At 57.6% G+C, this 17,704-nt stretch overlaps 1 protein-coding gene across 1 annotated transcript; it reads right to left on the reverse strand.

Moving 5' to 3' along the window:
* Positions 1-702: 702 nt before the first annotated feature.
* Positions 703-13,381, reverse strand: WDR81 (WD repeat domain 81). The gene is made up of 10 exons (XM_055576955.1): positions 8,936-13,381; positions 7,919-8,026; positions 7,485-7,675; positions 7,185-7,375; positions 6,763-6,928; positions 6,505-6,670; positions 5,125-5,814; positions 3,926-4,071; positions 3,447-3,626; positions 703-2,085 (listed from the first exon to the last, which is right to left on the reverse strand). Exons 1-10 carry the CDS (start codon positions 12,612-12,614, stop codon positions 1,765-1,767), a joined length of 5,838 nt encoding a protein of 1,945 aa, XP_055432930.1. The 5' UTR covers positions 12,615-13,381; the 3' UTR covers positions 703-1,764.
* Positions 13,382-17,704: the final 4,323 nt, after the last annotated feature.

Raw genomic sequence — 17,704 nt, forward strand, 5'->3', positions numbered from 1 at the left:
CATTGATACTGGGACCAAAAGCCCCTTTCCCACCAGGGCATCTAATACTGGGACAGCCACCTGGAACCCCGGGAGAGGGTTCTCAGGCTCCCACCTGAGCCTGGAGAAAGGAGATTCAGGAGACAAAGAGCCTGTCTTCAATCGGGGGGTTAGATCCAAGAAGGACAGGGGACTTTCAGTGACCCCATGAAGTGGGGGGTTATCCCTGCTTCAGTCGGGCTCCGAGAAGCTGTGTGACCTGGCCAAGGACACAGAGCTGGGCTGAGTCACATTCAGGTTCCCGCTTCCAGTGTCCTTGACTCTTCCTCAGAACTGCCTCCCCCTCCCAAGAAGAGGGAAGAGGAAGCTGCAAAAGGCAAGGGAGGAAACCTGGATCAGGACGCAGGATGCGAATCCCTGGTCCTCCCATGTCCTGGCTCCTGGTTGGCTGCTTCCAGCCTGGGTCCAGAAGGCAGGGGGAGGGGAGAGAAAAGATGCCGTCTAGGGACGTAGCCTCTTCCAGCATCCCACCTCCTCGGAAGCAATATTTCCTTCCCCTCCTTGGGGTGAGGGTTCTGGGCTGCATGAACCAGAGGCCATGGACCCTGTAACCACCTGAAGAACCATGATCAGGATACTTCCCCTCCTCCTCCCTGTCCTGGAAGCTGTGGGTTCCCAACCTTTCCTCCCCCAACACCACCATCAAGAAAAGCCTCACTCGGATCCATGGCTCTTCCACAGATTTATTGATCATATTTACATCTATTGCAAATTGTGAGAAGGCAGCAGGGGTCCAGCCTCAGACCTCATCTCTGCTCCAGAATGCAAGGACCTGTGACACCTGGGTCTTCCTGTCCCCCCGGGGGAGGGAGACCTGAGATGCAGAGATGATTCTTCTCGCCCCTTCTTTCAGGGTCCTGGACCCCCTCCCCCAAGGCTTCTGGACCCAGAAGCTGCCTCATCAGCTCAAGGCACAAACACTGTGGTGAGGGGTGGGCAGGCAAGGCATGGGGTCACTCCAGGCAGACACCACCTGGCCCCATCCATCTGCCCTCCTTTGGTCCTGCCCTCTTTCTCCCCCTCCTGGTCCCATACTGGCCAGGGCCTGGCTGGGTGGATGCTTAAGAGCCCAGCCCAAGGCTCTTAACTCCTGGACCGTGGTCAGCCCTTAGAGGCTGGAGCCCGAGCACCGTCAGTGTCCTGGAGGGGGGCAGCTTCCCTACCCTTGGAGGACAGGGTCAGAGAGAGCCAGCTGGAGGGCGGATGTGGTAGAGACAGCTTGGCAGGGGGTCTCCTTCCCCCTTCCCTGGAGCATCCTGTCCCCATGCGGATGCAGAGGGCGGAGCTGGCGAGAAGGGAGGGCAGCGATGCTTTCCCAGGCTCTCCCTCTTTTTTTTTAATTTTTTATTTTTATTTCTTGGCCACACCATTCAGTATGTGGGATCTTAGTTCCCTGACCAGGCATTGAACCCACGCCCCTTGCAGTGGAAGCACAGAGTCTTAATCACTGGGCCACCAGAGAAGCCCCTGCCAGGCTCTCCCATCTGCTTCCTGCTGGCTCCGAGCAACATCGCCCCAAGTCATGAATGAGATCCCCTCTGGGGGCCTCAGTGGCTCTGGGGGTTCAGGAGCCCAGACTCCCACACCACCCTAGCTGGCAGGCCACGTGGGCACCCAGGGCTGGGGCCTGAGGCTTGCCAGGAAGGAGCTACTGGGGAAACACAGATGAGGGACGGCTTCCTGGAGAGCGTGTGCCATCTCCGCCTGACCAGATCTCGCCTCAGCCTACGCCAAGAGGCGGACCACCCCGTTGTCGGAGCCCAGCAGGAGGTGGCGTTTGGTGGGCAGCAAGGCCAGGCTGGTGAGCGTGCCACGGAAGTTCTCAGAGCTGAGCTTGGTGGTGGCCTGGGAAGGCGGCTCGAGCAGGGAGCAGACGCCGATCCTGTTGGCCACAGTGCCGGTCACCACCTCGCTGCCGTACAAGTCGAAGGTGTGGATGGGGTCAGAGGCGGACTTGTAGTGGTGCGTGGGCTTCGGCTCCAGCTCCTTCCAGACGGTCAAGGAGTGGTCAGAGGAGGAGCTGACCAGGACGCTGCCCTCCACTGCCTGCCAGGGAGAGGGAAGAGCCTCAGTGGGGGCCGGAGTCGTTCTGTTCTCTCCTACATCTCCTCCCAGGAAGACGTGTCGTCCTGAGTCAGGGACAGGCTGCCACCCTCCTACATTACACCCTCCCACATTATATTAGCATCAGCTCATATGAGTATATTAAAGTATCATCGACCCAGTAATCATTGTAACTTGGGTGCTTACTACATGTAAGATGTTGTATCAAGCACATTAAACATCTTACCATGATTAACCTTCATAACAACTCTATGAGATAGGTGCTATAGTTTCCATTTTACAGACAAAAAAAACTAAGGCTCAGGAAAGTTAAGTCATCATACAAGGTCACAGAGCCAGTAAGTGGCAGAGACAGGACTAACATGCAGGCTGACCCCAGGGACCTCCTGATGCTTTCTTGGAAAGTCAGAATTTAGAGGCACCCAGAACCCAGATCAAACCAGTCAATCCTAAAGGAAATCAACCCTGAATATTGATTGGAAGGACTGATGCTGAAGCTCCAATACTTTGGCCACCTGAAGTAAAGAGCCAACTCACTGGAAAAGACTGTGATGCTGGGAAAGACTGAGGGCAGGAGGAGAAGGGGGCAGCAGAGGATGAGATGGTTTGATGGCATCACCGATTCAACAGACATGAGTTTGAGCAAGCTCCAGGAGATAGTGAAGGACAGGGAACCCTGGCACACTATAGTCCATGGGGTCACAAATAGCTGGACACAACTGAGCAACGACAGAACCCAGGGGGCCCTGAAGGGAGCCAGGGGTGCCCTGCCCCCAGCAGTGGCAGTGCATGTCTCCTGGCTGCCACTTAGGTTGGGGAGGAACTCCCAGTTGCCTGGAAAAACCCTCCCACAAATAGCCCTGTTCCTCCCTGCCTGGACCTCCCTGAGGTCTGTGATTGAAAAAATGGGGTGGAGTGGAGGTGGTAGCAGGATTCCCAGGCATGACCCGCCCCTTCCCCCACCAGGACAGCCCAACAAGGGGCATGGACTCTGCTCAGTGGTCTGGGGGCAGTAAACAGCCTCCCAGCTGAGCTTTATTTAACCTGACTGGGTCACGGACAGGGCCTGACCCCTGATCCCCCAAGTAAGACAAATATGGACAAGGGTTATTCATTAGAACATCTCCAGGAAGCTCAGGGTCAGCTCGGCCCCCTGGTTCCCGCCCCCAGGGCCCACCTCCTGCTCAAGTCCCTGAGGTGCAGTCTGGCTCCTGACCCACCCTGCCTGTCAATCCTCCAGCAGGTATGAAGGACATCAGCAGGGGGGCCCGTCCTGGGTGGGCCCTAAGCAGAGGTGAGGGCTGGACAAGTCAGGCAGGAGGGGAGGGGACCTGGCCTGTCACCTTGATCTGCAGGATGTCCCCTTCGTGGGCAGGCCAGCCACGCAGAACCAGGCCCGTACGGGTGTCCAACAGCACCATGAAGCCCGAGGAGAAGCCGGCCACAACGCTCCGGCCACTGGGGCTGACAGCCAGGGAGCGGACGAGCCCAGGGTTCAGCCCACTGCTCAGGCGAAACTCATGCTGCCGGCAGAGGAGGACAAGCTGGGGCTCCACCGCCCAGTCCAACCCGTGTTTCCCCCCACTAGGTGCAGCTCAGCCTCCAACCCCCAGAGCCTCATTACCCACCAAGAGGAGGCCCCCAGGATCCCAGGCCAGAATCCCACCCCCACCCCGGAGGGTTTGCTGCTGCAGGTGATCTGTCTCCAGTGAAAAACTCCACCCTGGGCTCCTCTCTTCCTAGGGGGCAGGGGTTGGGGGAGGGGTTTCTCTCCTCCCTGCCAGGCACCCGGGCCAGGGCTGGAAAAAGGGTCGCCCCTGACCTGCAGGCCTGGCTTCCTGCAGTCCACAAAGCGCAGGGTCGAGTCAGAGCTGGCCATGGTGATGCTGGTGTGGGGGGCAGGCATGACGGCCACAGCGGTCAGGGGCACCCGGCTGTCTGACGGCTCGACCGTGCGAAGAGTCTTCCCTGTGAAGGAAAGACATGGTGGGTATGGGGTTCCAGTTACTGATGGAAGAGCCCCAATTCCGCCTATCCCACGTGCTGCTGCTGCTGCTAAGTCGCTTCAGTCGTGTCCGACTCGGTGCGACCCCATAGACGGCAGCCCACCAGGCTCCTCTGTCCCTGGGATTCTTCAGGCAAGAACACTGGAGTGGGTTGCCATTTCCTTCTCCAATGCATGCATGCATGCTAAGTCGCTTCAGTCATGTCCGACTCTGTGCAACCCCATAGACGGCGGCCCACCAGGCTCAGCTGTCCACAGGATTCTCTAGGCAAGAACACTGGAGTGGGTTGCCATTTCCTTCTCCCCTATCCCCCCTACCCACCCCATACTTGCCTCCCACATCCCAGATCTCAATGAACACTAAGGATGTTTTTTGACCCTCCCATCTTTCTATTAACATCTCCGTGGCCATGCCAGGCTTCTCTATTCACATAGCAGACTGTGGCTGAAAGCTACACCTTCCACCGTCTGCTTTGATACTACTCCATCCCCCCAATCCCTGCTTTTTAACCTTATTTTTCCCTACAATGACGACACAAAATAAGCAAGCAACTGTTTACCAACCAGGATACTACATGCTACATGTTAAGCCAAACCTCTACGCGTTATCTACTCAAGCGTTTGTTCTGATTCCCATTTTGCAGATGGGAAAACTGAGGTTTCCAGGGACTTCCCTGGTGGTCCAGTAGCTGGGGACTCTGCGCTGCTAATGCAGCGGGCACGGATTCAATCCCTGGTCAGGAAACTAGGATGCCACATGCCAGCAGCATGGCCAAAAGACACACACACACACACACATACACCGATGCTCCCCGTAGCAGAGGGACTTGCTCAGTCACTCAGCAAGGAAGCTGGCAGACCCTCACACTCAGGTCTGATGGATTTCAAGTCCTAAATGCTCCGTTCTGTGGACTCACTGCATCACCCCCAACCACACACCGTTACACCCCAACCCGCCACCCTTGGTAGAGGACAGGACGGCAGCTACAGAACAGGCCTCACCTGGGCCCGCTCACCTGTGAAGGGGTCCCAGACGTGCACAGCCCCGTCACAGCTCACTACGCACTGCGGGGCCTCGAGCTGGCCCACGAAGAAGACGCTCTTGCGGTGTTGGGCGTAGACGAGGCGTGGGGCCGTCTCGCTGGTGCCGTCCCCGGAGTTGTAGAGCGGCCAGAGGCGCACGGTGCGGTCCTTGCTGCCGCTCAGGAAGAAGTCCTCGCCGCTCAGGGGCACCACGCACTTGACGGCCCCCGAGTGGCCTGGGAAGCTCTGCAGGCGGATCTGGTGGAAGTGGAAGTGGGCGTCCTGCTGGCTCACGCCGATCTCGTACTGCCAGTAGGCCAGCCAGTTCCCACTCAGCCCATGCGCGCTCCGCGGCAGCTCCCGCTTCAGCGCATTGTCCTCACTCTGGCTGCCGGGCTCCCCGCCGCCCACCCCAGAGATGGGGCCCAGCGGGCCGGGGCTGTCAGGCTGGGAGTCATCGGGGATCTGGATGCGGTTCCCAACCAGGACGCTCCCAAAGGTCCCTGAGTGGCCGTCGTCCTGGGGGCAGCCCCCACTCTGGGGGTCCCACTCCGGGCCGGTGCTGGGTGCGGTGGGCTCCACACTGGCAGGGCTGCGGCTGCTCGGGCTGATGCTGTCTAGGTACAGCCCCGCCAGCTCCCCCACCAGCTCGTGGTTGGGGACGATTTTCTGGATGATGTCACCTGGATGGGAGCGGGAGAGGTCCTGAGATGAAGGGAGATGGCCAGCAACTGCCGTCACCCACCCAAGGGGCTTGGGAACCACAGCACACAGGGAAGATACTGGCTGTGCAACTCTCAGCAAATAACTCTTTGTCTCTGAGCCGGCTTCCTCCTCCAGGAAAACCTGGATTCACGCCTTCGGTATGGACATGTGAGCATCTTTCCTATGTGCTGGGTGCCACGCCGGGCATCAGAAACAGAACAGGGACCAAGACAGGTGATGCTCTGCCTCCCACGGCTCAGATGTCAGCGCAGGGATGACAACACATCTGACCAGGGCTGCTCATACTATTCAGGGAGATGACACACGTAGACGCTCGGCACAGGGCCAGGCCTGCACAGGAAGCTACGTGAATGGTGGGCCGCTCATTCCTCTTGGGCCGCTCCTAAGACATCAGTCCGGCAGCCTGACTCCCCTCCCTGCCCCAGGGACAGGCTAGGCCACTCCTGTGCCCCCCCACCCCCAACTGGCCAAAATTCAGTCTCTGTTTATATGTCACTGGGACTCAGAGGTCTAAGGCCAAACCCCTTTGCTCTGACCCAGAAAACTGCACCTAACAACCACTACTGACTCCAGAGACGGGAAGTGGGGCCCTCCCAGGGGAAGAACAGTAGCTGCAGAGGCTGGGAGGGGACATGATGCGGCAGTACCCAATAGGCAGGAGAAGGGCACGTAGATTGTGTACGCCATCTCCAAGGTGAACACCTTCTGCAGCTCGTCCAGCAGGGCGGGGTCCGCCGGCCGCAGCTGCCCATCAGAGAAGGCCACCTCTGGCAGCTGGCCCTCACTGCGGCCCACGGACTCCAGCTTCAGATCCTGTGGGCAGGAAGCCCCGGGGAGTTAGCAGAGGCCACGGCCATCGGCCAGCCCGCAGCTGACAGGTACATCTGCCCGGTTCATCTGCCCACCTGGTGCCGAAGTTCATGCAGCTGAGAGAAGACACGAAAGAAGGTGGCCACGGGCTCACTCAGGTGCTGCTGGACCATCTCCTGTCCGATACGCAGGCAGATGAGGGCGATGAGGCTGATGGTCTTCATACACAGGACAGTCCGGGCCTGGGCTCCACTTGGGAACCTGCAAACAGAGATTATAAGCTCCAGTGATCCCCAGTCTAGAGGGCTTGTCCAGAATCTATTACAAGCTGTAAACAAAAGGGGCTGTAAGACCACCTCATCCAAACCAGATGAGGAAACGGAGGCACAGAAAAGTGTGGCTTGCTCAGGGTCACCCAGCCAGGATGAGGACCAGGATGTCTGACACCCAACTCCCACCCTGGGGTAGCCCCCTCTGCTGGGCTGCTCCCCGCTGGGGGATGTGGGCAGAGACTTACCCAGTGACGAGAGATGTGAGGAAGCTGAGCACGGGCAGCAAGACCTCGTGGCTGATTCGGGGCAGGATGTCCATGAGGGTGGTGTCCGAGAGGTACACAATGATCTTCTGGGTCAGCGTCACGGCAGCCAGCAGCCCCGCCTCCTTGCGGCTGTTCAGTCGACTGGGGCCTGAGGTGCTACCCGGGGCCACCTATGGCCACAGAGCGGATGAGGGCCAGGTGGCCCCACAGACCCCCTGGAACCCCCAGAGGTCCTGGGTCAGCCCTCAGGCTCCTCAGCACCCCCAGATCCCGACTGACCAGGTAGCTGATGTAGGGCAGGTACTGGTAGGTGAGGACGGGCTCCCCATAGAGGTGGGCGATGTGCAGGAGGCAGCTGAGCACGGGCGCAGACACTATGTCACCCAGGATCGGTCTCTTCTGATAGATGTTGCCCACACTCAGCGGGGGGCTCTCGCCACTGCCCCCGGTGAACTGCTGCCGGGTGGGCCCTGCCAAGGAAGGGCCAGCAGTCCTGAGCAGCCCGCGGAGAGCGAGAGGGAGGAGCCCTTTGGGGACTGCAGTGGCCGCTCCTGCTCACTCCAGCCTGGGGTCTCCTTGGCGCCCGACCCAAGCAAGGAAGGCGCTCACAGCAGACTGGGACCCAGGAGGAGGTCTGAGATGAGAACGGGGAAGATTCACTACACGGGGCCAGAGGGACAAAGAGCTGAAGGAAGCCCCATGCCCAATCTTACCAATGTAACACGACGTCAGCAGGCGGAGCAGGTTCCGGGCCACGTGGCGAGAGGCCACAGTGGGGCCGAGCTTGGCGGACAGCCAGCGGACCATCTTGCAGGCCGTATCTGTAGGGCGGGAGTAGTCCCTGAGTGCATCAGATAACAGGGGCTCACGACTCCCCCACCCCACCCCATGGGCCCCACCTAGTGACACTGGTCCCAGCTCCACCCAGGAGCCCAGCCTGAGCATGGTGGCCCCAAGGCCCCACCCTCCCTCTAGCAGAGCGGCCTGTGGGAGTCTGGCTTTGGGGCAGCTCCAGGCACCTCCTTGAAGTGAAAGTCGCTCAATCATGTCCGACTCTTTGGGACCCCATGGACCATACAGTCCATGGAATTCTCCAAGCCAAAATACTGGAATGGGTAGCCTTTTCCTTCTCCAGGAGATCTTCACAACCCAGGGATTGAACCCAGGTCTTCCGCATTACAGGCGGATTCTTTACCAGCTGAGCCACAAGGGAAGCCCTACTTGGGCATAAACTGCAGGAAGATTACTCTTATGGTGACTCTCCCCCAATTCCTGAATGAGGAGGTGCCCTCCACCCTCTCCCTTTCTCTTCACTCTCTCAGTCTAACCGTACTGGCCTTTCACAGGTTCTTGAATGGAACCATGACAGCCTCAGAGCCTCGCACATGCTGTTCCTTCTGCCTGGAATGCCCTTCCCACCACAGACCTTGCCATGTTTGCCCAGCTTCCTCCTCATTGAACTTCCACCAGCACTACTTTCAAGGAAGTCTTCTCTGACCCCTGAAAACGAGATCTAAGTCCCACTTTATGTTCCCTCGTAGTACCCAGCCACGTTCTTTGCAGCACTAACAGAACTCCTGCCTACAGCGTGGCATCTCCTCTGCTAGACATGAGCTCTAGGAGGGCAGGCCTGCGTCTCTGCTGTGTGTAGATCGGCTCCATCCACCACTTGGTGCAGAGCTCAGCAGATGATGACCGTCAGACCAACACCTCCAGGCCCAAGAACTCACCAAGAAGGATCTTCTGTTCTTTGCCCTCCGACTGCTCGGTCAGCGGCTCCTCTTCTTCCTCCCCGTTGGCCCCGGCGTCACCAGCCACAACCGTATCCATGGACAGCACAGTGTCGGAGAGCGTGAGCTCCGACGTCTCAGGGACCTCTTCTTGTTCGCCCTCCCCCTCCCCCACCTCCAACACCACACAGCCTTCCTCCTCCTCCTCGTCCTCCTCTGAGCCCTCGCTTTGCTTCAAGTCTTGGCTGCTGTCGCCTGACCTGAGGCTGCTCTTGTCCACTGGGATGCCCCCCTCGTCGGCCACCCGCTCCTCGCCCAGGGAGGCCTCGCTGGTGCTGCTCTTGTCGCTCAGCCGGCCCAGGCTCACAGCCTCAGCCTCCTGGGGCTGAGGGGACTCGGCCACGTAGAGCCCGGCCTGGAAGTCCTCCGTTTCGGGGAGGTCAGCCTGGTCGTGGAAGCTGACGCCAGAGGTGTAGTCCGGGAGCCCCAGGCCCGAGGCAGCCGCAGGCTCCCTTTCCATGTGGATCTCCTCCTCAAAGGCACAGGACCCGGGCCCGGCCCCCGGGAGCCCACTTTCCTCATCCTCGGCGGCCCCCGCCAGGCCCTTGTTTTCCTCCTGGGAGGCCTCCACGCCAGCCAACACCTGCAGGACGTGGGGCAGGAGGTGGACAAGAAAGGCCTGCAGGCCCAGCCGCACCATCAGCTGGGCCACAAAGCAGTCAGTGTACAGGTAGAAGCGGCCATGGAGCTGGCAGGGGCTCTCATAGGCCCCAATGAGAGGCTTCAGAAGGTACTTATTGGCATTCTTGGGGCCCAGGGCCTTGGCTACAGGTTCAAATAGGTACCAGGCTGCATACACAGCCGTGTGCTCCTCAGACATGAGTGACAGCACGAAAGGCAGCAAGATCTCCAAGCCCTCGGGGGTGATGTCACTCAGAACGGCACCCAGCTGCTGCCACAGGGCAAAGACCAGCTCCCGCCCCTGGGCCTCGTCCTCCACGCGCCTCACCTGGTACAGGAGGATGAATTTGTGCAGCGCGGGGAAGTATGGGGGGAAGGGGATCACAGAGCTGAAGGGGCTGAGGAGCTGGGCGGGGCAGGGTGGGGGCAATCCCTGGGAGACGGGCCTATATGTAAACAGTGGGTCCAGCTTGCCCCTCCCTGCAACCACGGGGCCTTGAGGGCCACTCAGCTGCAGGAGTGTGTCCAGCACGGGCTGCAGAGACACTGGGACCTCCTTGGGATGGCGTGCACAGAGCCCCTGCACAGCCTTGAAGCGTACCCACAAAGGCGCGTCAGGCTGCAGTGTCCGGACTCTGGTGGCAAACACCATCTCAGCCAACAGGACCCCCAGAGCCTGCATGTCCCGATGAAAGAGGTCCCGCAGCTGCACGGGGGGCTGAACCCAGGGTTGCTCAGGCACCTCCAAGTGGCCCCCTAGGCCTTTGGTCAAGAAATTGCCTAGTTTCTCCAGCTCCTCCAGAGCCTGCAGAGGACTGAAGCCCTCCGGAAGAAGAATCTTGCCCTCCTCACCTTCCCCGGGGTCTGTCCCAGCAGCTCTGTTCCGACGGCCCGGTCGAGAGGCTGAGGCCCCTGAGAAAGGCAAGAGGCCTGGGACTTGACTGGAGGAGGAAGTAGAGGAGGGAGACGGTCCCAGCTGGTCACCTGTCTTCCCAGCGAGAGAGATGGAATCCAGAGCTTCTGTGGCCTGCTCCAACTCATCTTCCCCTACCCCGGGCCTGTCCCTGGCCCAGCCAGCCTCACAGGGAGTGGCCTCCAAAACTGTCCTGCCCATCCCATTTGTAAGCTGTGCAGGGAAGTCCTCCCGGCCTGTGCTCTCCTGGATGGTCTGGAACCACAGCCTGGGGACGAGGGGAGGTTCAGGGGCGAGGGCAGGGGCCCCCGCCAGGCGCTGGGGATGCGGCTGATCGAAGAGCTGCACCACGCCATAGCTGGTCAGGTGCGTGTGGGCGTCCACCAGGTGCAGACACACGTTCTTCTCCTTCACAGCCTCCTTGCCCTGTAGTTTGTAGCCAAAGGTGAGGTCAATCCAGTGGTGTAGGTCCTGGGACACCTCTCGGCTCTCCAGCAGCGCCCGGTGGGCAGCCACGAACTCCTGGTTGGAGCGGCACCAGGCCGGCACATCCAGGTCAGGCATGTCGGGGTGGATGGAGCAGAAGATGGAGGGGTCGGTGTAGAACTCGGGAATGCACTCATCTGGAGTCCAGCTCTGCATCCGCTCCATGCTGGCCGGGTACTCGTGGGGCTCCCACTGTGCCCGCACGTGTCCACAGAGCACCGACCGGGGTGTGCGCCGGGCCTTGTACACATAGTAGGTGATGTCAGAAAGCACGTCGGAGATGTGGTGAGGGACGTGAGGTGGCTCCCCGCCGCCTGCACCCCCTGCCACAAACGCCTGCCGGGTCATCTCATATGTGAAGTCCAGCTGCTTATCCCCCTTGTTGAGGCGGAACTTGGACTTGCGCAGGTCTCTGAAGCGCCCACGGGGCGCGGTGAAGTCAACCACCCAGGGCAGCACCGGGTGGTAGTTGGGGTCCCCCTGCCGCCGACCTGCCAACCGATTCAGTTGCATGAGGTAGTGAAAGTTGCTAATGCGGCCGTGGACCCAGTCTAGCACAAGGCCCCTGAGCTCCTCCTGGCAGGTGGGACACCCAGGTCCCCGGCGTCCCTCCTCACCAGGCTCGACACCTGCCCCGTTTCTTGCTTCCGGGGTCTCCTCATCCCCTGCCTCCTCGGGCCTCTCATAAGCACTCAGGTCCAGGCGGAGCTCGCTGCAAAGTTTCTCATCCACAGCGATGTGGTGCAAAGACAGGGCCCCACAGGCCAGTCCCTGGTGGTGACAGGCATCCATGGCCCTCAGCACACGGAAGAGAATGAAGAGCACCTTGGCTTGGCTGTTGGTCAGCTTGGCGGGGCTGAAGGTGACCACATCGTGCAGGGAGAACTGCACATACGGGTGGACCACGTAGAGCATCTCCGGTGACTCCAACAGAGCCTCGGCTCTCAGAAGACTGGGAGAGGCAGGGCAGCCCCGAGAGGCACAGGGGCCTTCTCTGGCATATGAGGGGCACTGCGCAGCTTCACCCAGTGGCAGGAAAGGGCAACCATAGACCCTCTGCAGAGCCTGTCGCACTGAATCCAGGGCAGGGACAGCCGCAGGGGCAGGGCTATGACTGTAGGGCTGCCCGTAAGTGTGATACGCGTGGCGCCACAGGTTGCGATAATTCTGGGCAGCCACATCCTGCATGAAACGAGTGAGGGTCTCTGGGATGCTGGACCCCTCCTCAAAAGGCAGGCCGCCCAGCGGGTAGGAGAGCCTTCGTTTCCGCAGCCCGTGCACCTCCACTCGAGTCCAGCCGGCAGGCAGCCTCTGCACGGAGCGTTGCAAGAGAGTCCTGACTTCCGCTTCGCTCAGGCTTTCGGCGCGCGGACAGGGTCCCGGGGGCAGCCTGCGCTCGCGGAGGCTGGCCAGCCAGCGCGCGGGCACTAGAGCCACCACGTGCGCGCCCCCCGGGGCCGGAGCCAGCTGCCGGGCATCGATGTTCAGGTCCCTCTCCACGCTCCGGAGCAGCTCCTCCATGTCGGGGCTCGGGGGCGGTGACCAGTGCTCCGCCTTCGCGGTAAGCGCGACTTCCCGCCCCCTGCTCCCCAGGGCCATCCCCTCTTGGCCGCCTGGGGGCAGCGCGGGGCTGAGCCCGGCCACAGCCCCCCTCGCCTCGGCTTCCGGGATGCCAGGTGGGTAGGGGTGAGCGAGGGACGGGGGCTGGGGCGGAGGAGGCGGGGATGGGCCGGGGACAGAGGGGGGCCGCGGGGGCGCTCTTACCCCTCTGCAGAGTCCTGCGCTCCGGGCGCGGCCGGGCGGGGGCTGAGGGGCGCCAGCGCCAGGCTCCACCGTGACTGGTCAGCTGACGCTGATCACGTGATCGCCCCGGTACGGAAACAACCGCACGTGGCTCGACTGAGCCCGGGAACCCCGCCTCCTCTAGGCCGCGCCACCGCCCGCCAGCCTCTCCTTCCCCGCACCCTGCTAGGCCTGGTGGCGGCTTCGCTTCCTCCCGAGCTGAATCGGGCAGGGGTGGGGGCTATGAGCGGCCCACGAGACTTCCCTTTCCCTCCTTACTTCCTCCTTCAAGCGCTGGGACGCAGACCTAGGGAGGGTTTCCCTTAGAGAGGGCAGCCTTTAACCAGGTGATCACCCCCGCCGCCGCAGCCGCCGCCACAACCACCTCGCTCTGGTTTTACCGATAAGAAACCTGAAGCAGAGCTGGGACTTTTCACATTAAGTCCCTTCACCGCCTCCATGCTGCCTTCCAAAAGAAAGAGCTTTTAATTTTCCAAAGTTTCAGTAGTAACATTCCATTTGGCCCTGGCAACACTCAGTGATTTAGGAAGGGCGGTTATTATTGTTCATATTTTACAGGTAAAAAACCAAGAACCTCCGAACACGCTTTTCCAAGTGGCAGTATGGAAACTCACCAAACTGGGGCACAGATCTGCTCTGGAGTCCTCCGCACTGACAGCTCTTTTAAAGCCTTTTTTTTTTCTTTCTAATAATAAAATAAAAATTCTGGGCAATCTTGGGGAGAGAAGTTGACCAGGCTGAAAAGTCAGGATGGAAATGTTCCCCCAAGACTTCCTGTCGAAGATCTGCCTTTGCTGTATGACAGAGCCTGCCTGCTGTTGTCTGAGCCTTGCAGATGCCACGGTGGCTGGGGGGACGGTGCAGCACGGCAGGGAGCAGAAACCAGCGAGCTGGGCCAGAACTACAGGACTCCTTCAAGAGGTCTCGGTTCTGACTCATTTGCAGGATTGACAGGCCATTGTCTTCAGCGAGTCGCCAATATCTCTATTTTTCCAGTCCCACTCCTAGAAGGAGAGTTTGCCTCATGTAGGAGTCTGGTGTGGAGGTGTGGGAGCGCCATAAAGGCACTTAAGGAAAAAATGAAGTCCTAATTAGAGAGGAGCAGGAACGGTTCAGCCACAATTTGATTTCATCTGTATCCTTCTTGAAAAAGGCAGCTAGAACCGCTGATGTGCTTGGTCACATGACCTTCACCGGTAATAACAGCCACCATTTACAAAACACTGATCAGAAGCCAGGCATCTTGCTAAACAGTTTGCATACTTTAAATTCTCACCACAACCCTCTTTAAGAGGATAGTTTTAGATCCGTTTTAGGATGAGGAAGCTGACTACTTTAAGTAATTTGCTTAGGTCCCATAGCTAGGAAGTGGTAGAACCAGGATTCAAATCTAGGCCTGGCTCATTCTAAAACTAATGTTCTTTGTACTCCTTGGCCAAGTACTATTTTGTTTTTAATTAAAAAAAAAATTTTTTTTTGGCCATGCCCTGTGGCATGTGGGATCTTAGTTCCGCAACCAGGAATGGACCCTGTGCTCCCTGCAGTAAAAGCACAGAAAATTAATCACTAGATCTCCAGGGAAGTCCCTTGTTTTGTTTTTTTAATTTTATTGGAGTATAGTTGACTTGCAGTGTTGTGTTAGTTTCAAGTGTACAGCAAAGTGATTCAGTTATACATATATTCATTCTTTTTCAGATGCTTTTCATATAAGTTATTAAAGAATACTGAGTAGAGTTCCATGTGCTGTATGGTAGGTCTCTGTTGGTTATCTGTTTTATATATAGTAGTGTGTGTGTGTTAATCCCAAGCTCCTAATTTGTCCCTCCCCACTGTTTTCCCTTTGGTAACCATCATGCCATATTGTTTTTTTTCACCTGGGAAATTATGTGTTCTTAACAATCTTGTCTATTCTAAAGGAGGTCCGTCCTAGGTGTTCTTTGGAAGGAATGATGCTAAAGCTGAAACTCCAGTACTTTGGCCACCTCATGCGAAGAGTTGACTCATTGGAAAAGACCCAGATGCTGGGAGGGATTGGGGGCAGGAGGAGAAGGGGACGACAGAGGATGAGATGGCTGGATGGCATCACCGACTTGATGGACATGAGTTTGAGTGAACTCCAGGAGTTGGTGATGGACAGGGAGGCCTGGCATGCTGCGATTCATGGGGTCGCAAAGAGTCGGACACGACTGAGTGACTGAACTGAACTGAACAATCTTGTATCCCCAACATTGGTCTAAGCACCTAAGACCAGAGGAGGTTCTGGAGGTAGTGCCTGCTTCTTGCGTGCTGCGTGTTAAGTTGCTTCAATTGTGTCCAACTCTTGGTGACCCCGTGGACTGTAGCGCTCCAGGCTCTCTGTCCACGGGATTCTGCCCGCAAGAATACTGGAGTGGGTAGCCACTCCCTTTTCCAGGGGATCTTCCCAACCCAGGGATCGAACCCACGTCTCATGACTCCTGCACTGGCAGGCGGGTTCTTTACCACTAGTGCACCTGAGCCTGCTTCTTAGTACCAGCAAAATTTTGCAGTCTTCTTTGCTCTGCTTTCAGTTTACCTAGAGTAAGGAGGCATTCCTTGTTCTTTCTTCAAGTTTGTGTGTGCCCTGCCCTCTAGTGGTTTTAGCTTGTAGTGCACCAATGACCTTGAGTGTAACTAACCTTATCTCTTAAGAGTTCTTTCCATTCCTCATATTGAGATGTCTTTGCAATACTGGGCACTGGTGTTCTAAAATTCTGGGGTAATGACACCTTCCCCAGTTCAAACCCTAAGACCGTGGTTTTTCAAACGTTATGACATACTTCTGATTGAGACCTCTGGAATCTGAATTTTTAACAGGCACTAGGTATTTCTGATGCAGGCAATCTGCAGGCCACATTTTGAAATACTGTGTCCTGTAATAACTCTGTTTCCAAATGCTCCCTGAATCTCAGCCCAAGCACCCTTGGGCTTCGGGGGATCTGGCACCAAGTCAGCGACTCTCCTTCACCAAACCCCATATTGAGTTTCTCAGAGGTCATGGCTTGGATGGTCAGGGAGGAAGCCTGCAGCAGTCCCAACAGCCAGCCTGTGCTGATGGAGCTTAGCTCTTGCCAATGTGGCAAGGAGAAAAGTGAAGGAAGCTAATGTTTAGTGCACCAACTCTGAGTCAGGTATTGTGCTAGGTGTTTTCAAACATATTCTTTTTTAAAACCCTACAATAAGCCATGATTTTATTATTCATTCAATTTTGTAGATGAGGAAATTGCGGATCAGAGATGTGAAGTATCTTCATCGAGCTTACAGGTGGTTAAGAGTTGGAATTTGAATCCAAGTTTGTCTAACTCAGTGGTTCTAAATGGAGGGCGATTTTGGCCCCCAGGGGACATCTGGTCAGTCTGGAGACGATTTTGATTGTCATAAGTCGGTGGCGGGGGCGGGGGTGTTGTGCTAAAGGCACCTAGTGAGCTGAGGATGCCAGTAAACAAGCTACTGTGTACAGGACAGCTCCCACAAGTGCTGTGATCAAAAACCCTGGGCTCAAAGCCTGTTGCTTTTGCCGTACACAGTGGCAGAATGGCGATATGGTAAGTTAGAACAAAACAGGAAAGGGCCTATCCCAAGGGTCTTGGATGAGAAGAAGGGAACAGGACTTCTGTGCTAAGCATAATGGTAAACGGGGGCAGCTGGTGAGATTTCTCTTTCTTCCAAGCTTGGCCAAGACCCTGCTCAGTTTCTCCCAACCTTGCCAAGTCAGTCCTGGGATGTCACACTAAGCTTGTCCTGGAGTGACCCCGACTCCCAGCTCAAGGCTGAGCAAAATATTTACCTGGGTCTTCCGGCACAGGACTTCCTAGCCAAAACCCCTGGTTCCTGGGGCCTTTGTGCTCCACCTGCGGCCCCTGGGAGGTTCCACATCAGCACCTTTGGCAGGGCGGGGGGACGGGGAGGTGAAAATATAAAAAAACGGAGCAGTGTAAAAAATGTATATGGAGTAATGGGCAAAGCCAGGAGGATCTCCTTAGCAGGACCCTGTCTGGGGAGGAACCTGAGAGTAGTGGGGAGCTGGCCTGGGAAGCAGAGTTCTGACGCTGGGGAGGCTCCTTTCCACAGCCATTTCTCTCCTCCAGGTTTGGCCTGTAGATTCATGGGACCTTCCCCAGTACCCATTCCTAGAGCACCCACACACCCAGGCAGCCACCATTCCGGGCTTCCCCAATACTGGCCTCCCAACTAGACCAGGGGAGGGCGAGTCTGAGCTGACTGTGCTGACAGGAAATACCTCTCGTTCCATGCTCAGAGCCTCTGAAGACCTAACCAGCAGACAGGGGGCGGGAGAGGAGGGAGAGAAGAGGGAGGAAGAAGGGGAGCCTCGGGGAGGGAGGAGATGGGGGAGGGTGGGGGAGGGAGGCAGCCTTGGAGTGAGAGAGAGGAAAGAACGTACAAGCAGGTCCCCCATATTTGGGGTTTCATCTTCCTTTGCTCACCACCCATGGAGGGGGGGCGAGGGCGGAGAAGAAGGGGATAGAGGAGGGTAGAACTGGAGGAGGATGTGGTAACAGCTGATTCGTCCCCTGAGGTCACACTTTCCAACAATCAGCTGTTACCCGGGTGGAAGGCAGGAAGTTTCCTTAAAGGCACAATGTTCTGAACACAGGTTCGGCATTCTGGAGCTCGTAGGAGCCATAGCAATCCCTTGATGGAGCCCGTCTTTCGTGCAGAAGGAACTACCTCACACTCTAGGCTGTTACCTTCACCCTCAGTTGGGAGCTTATGGAAACATCATGGATCCCTCGACACACGTCCCTTTTTGATGGTGGTAGAGAGATGGGAGTGATTGAGATGGGGTGGACCTCACACTTGCCCCTTTAACGAAGCGGTTCTGCAGCTTTTGCCAAGTCATTGGGTTC

The sequence above is a fragment of the Bubalus kerabau genome, chromosome 4, assembly GCF_029407905.1.
Source record: "Bubalus kerabau isolate K-KA32 ecotype Philippines breed swamp buffalo chromosome 4, PCC_UOA_SB_1v2, whole genome shotgun sequence".
Lineage (NCBI taxonomy): Eukaryota > Metazoa > Chordata > Mammalia > Artiodactyla > Bovidae > Bubalus > Bubalus kerabau.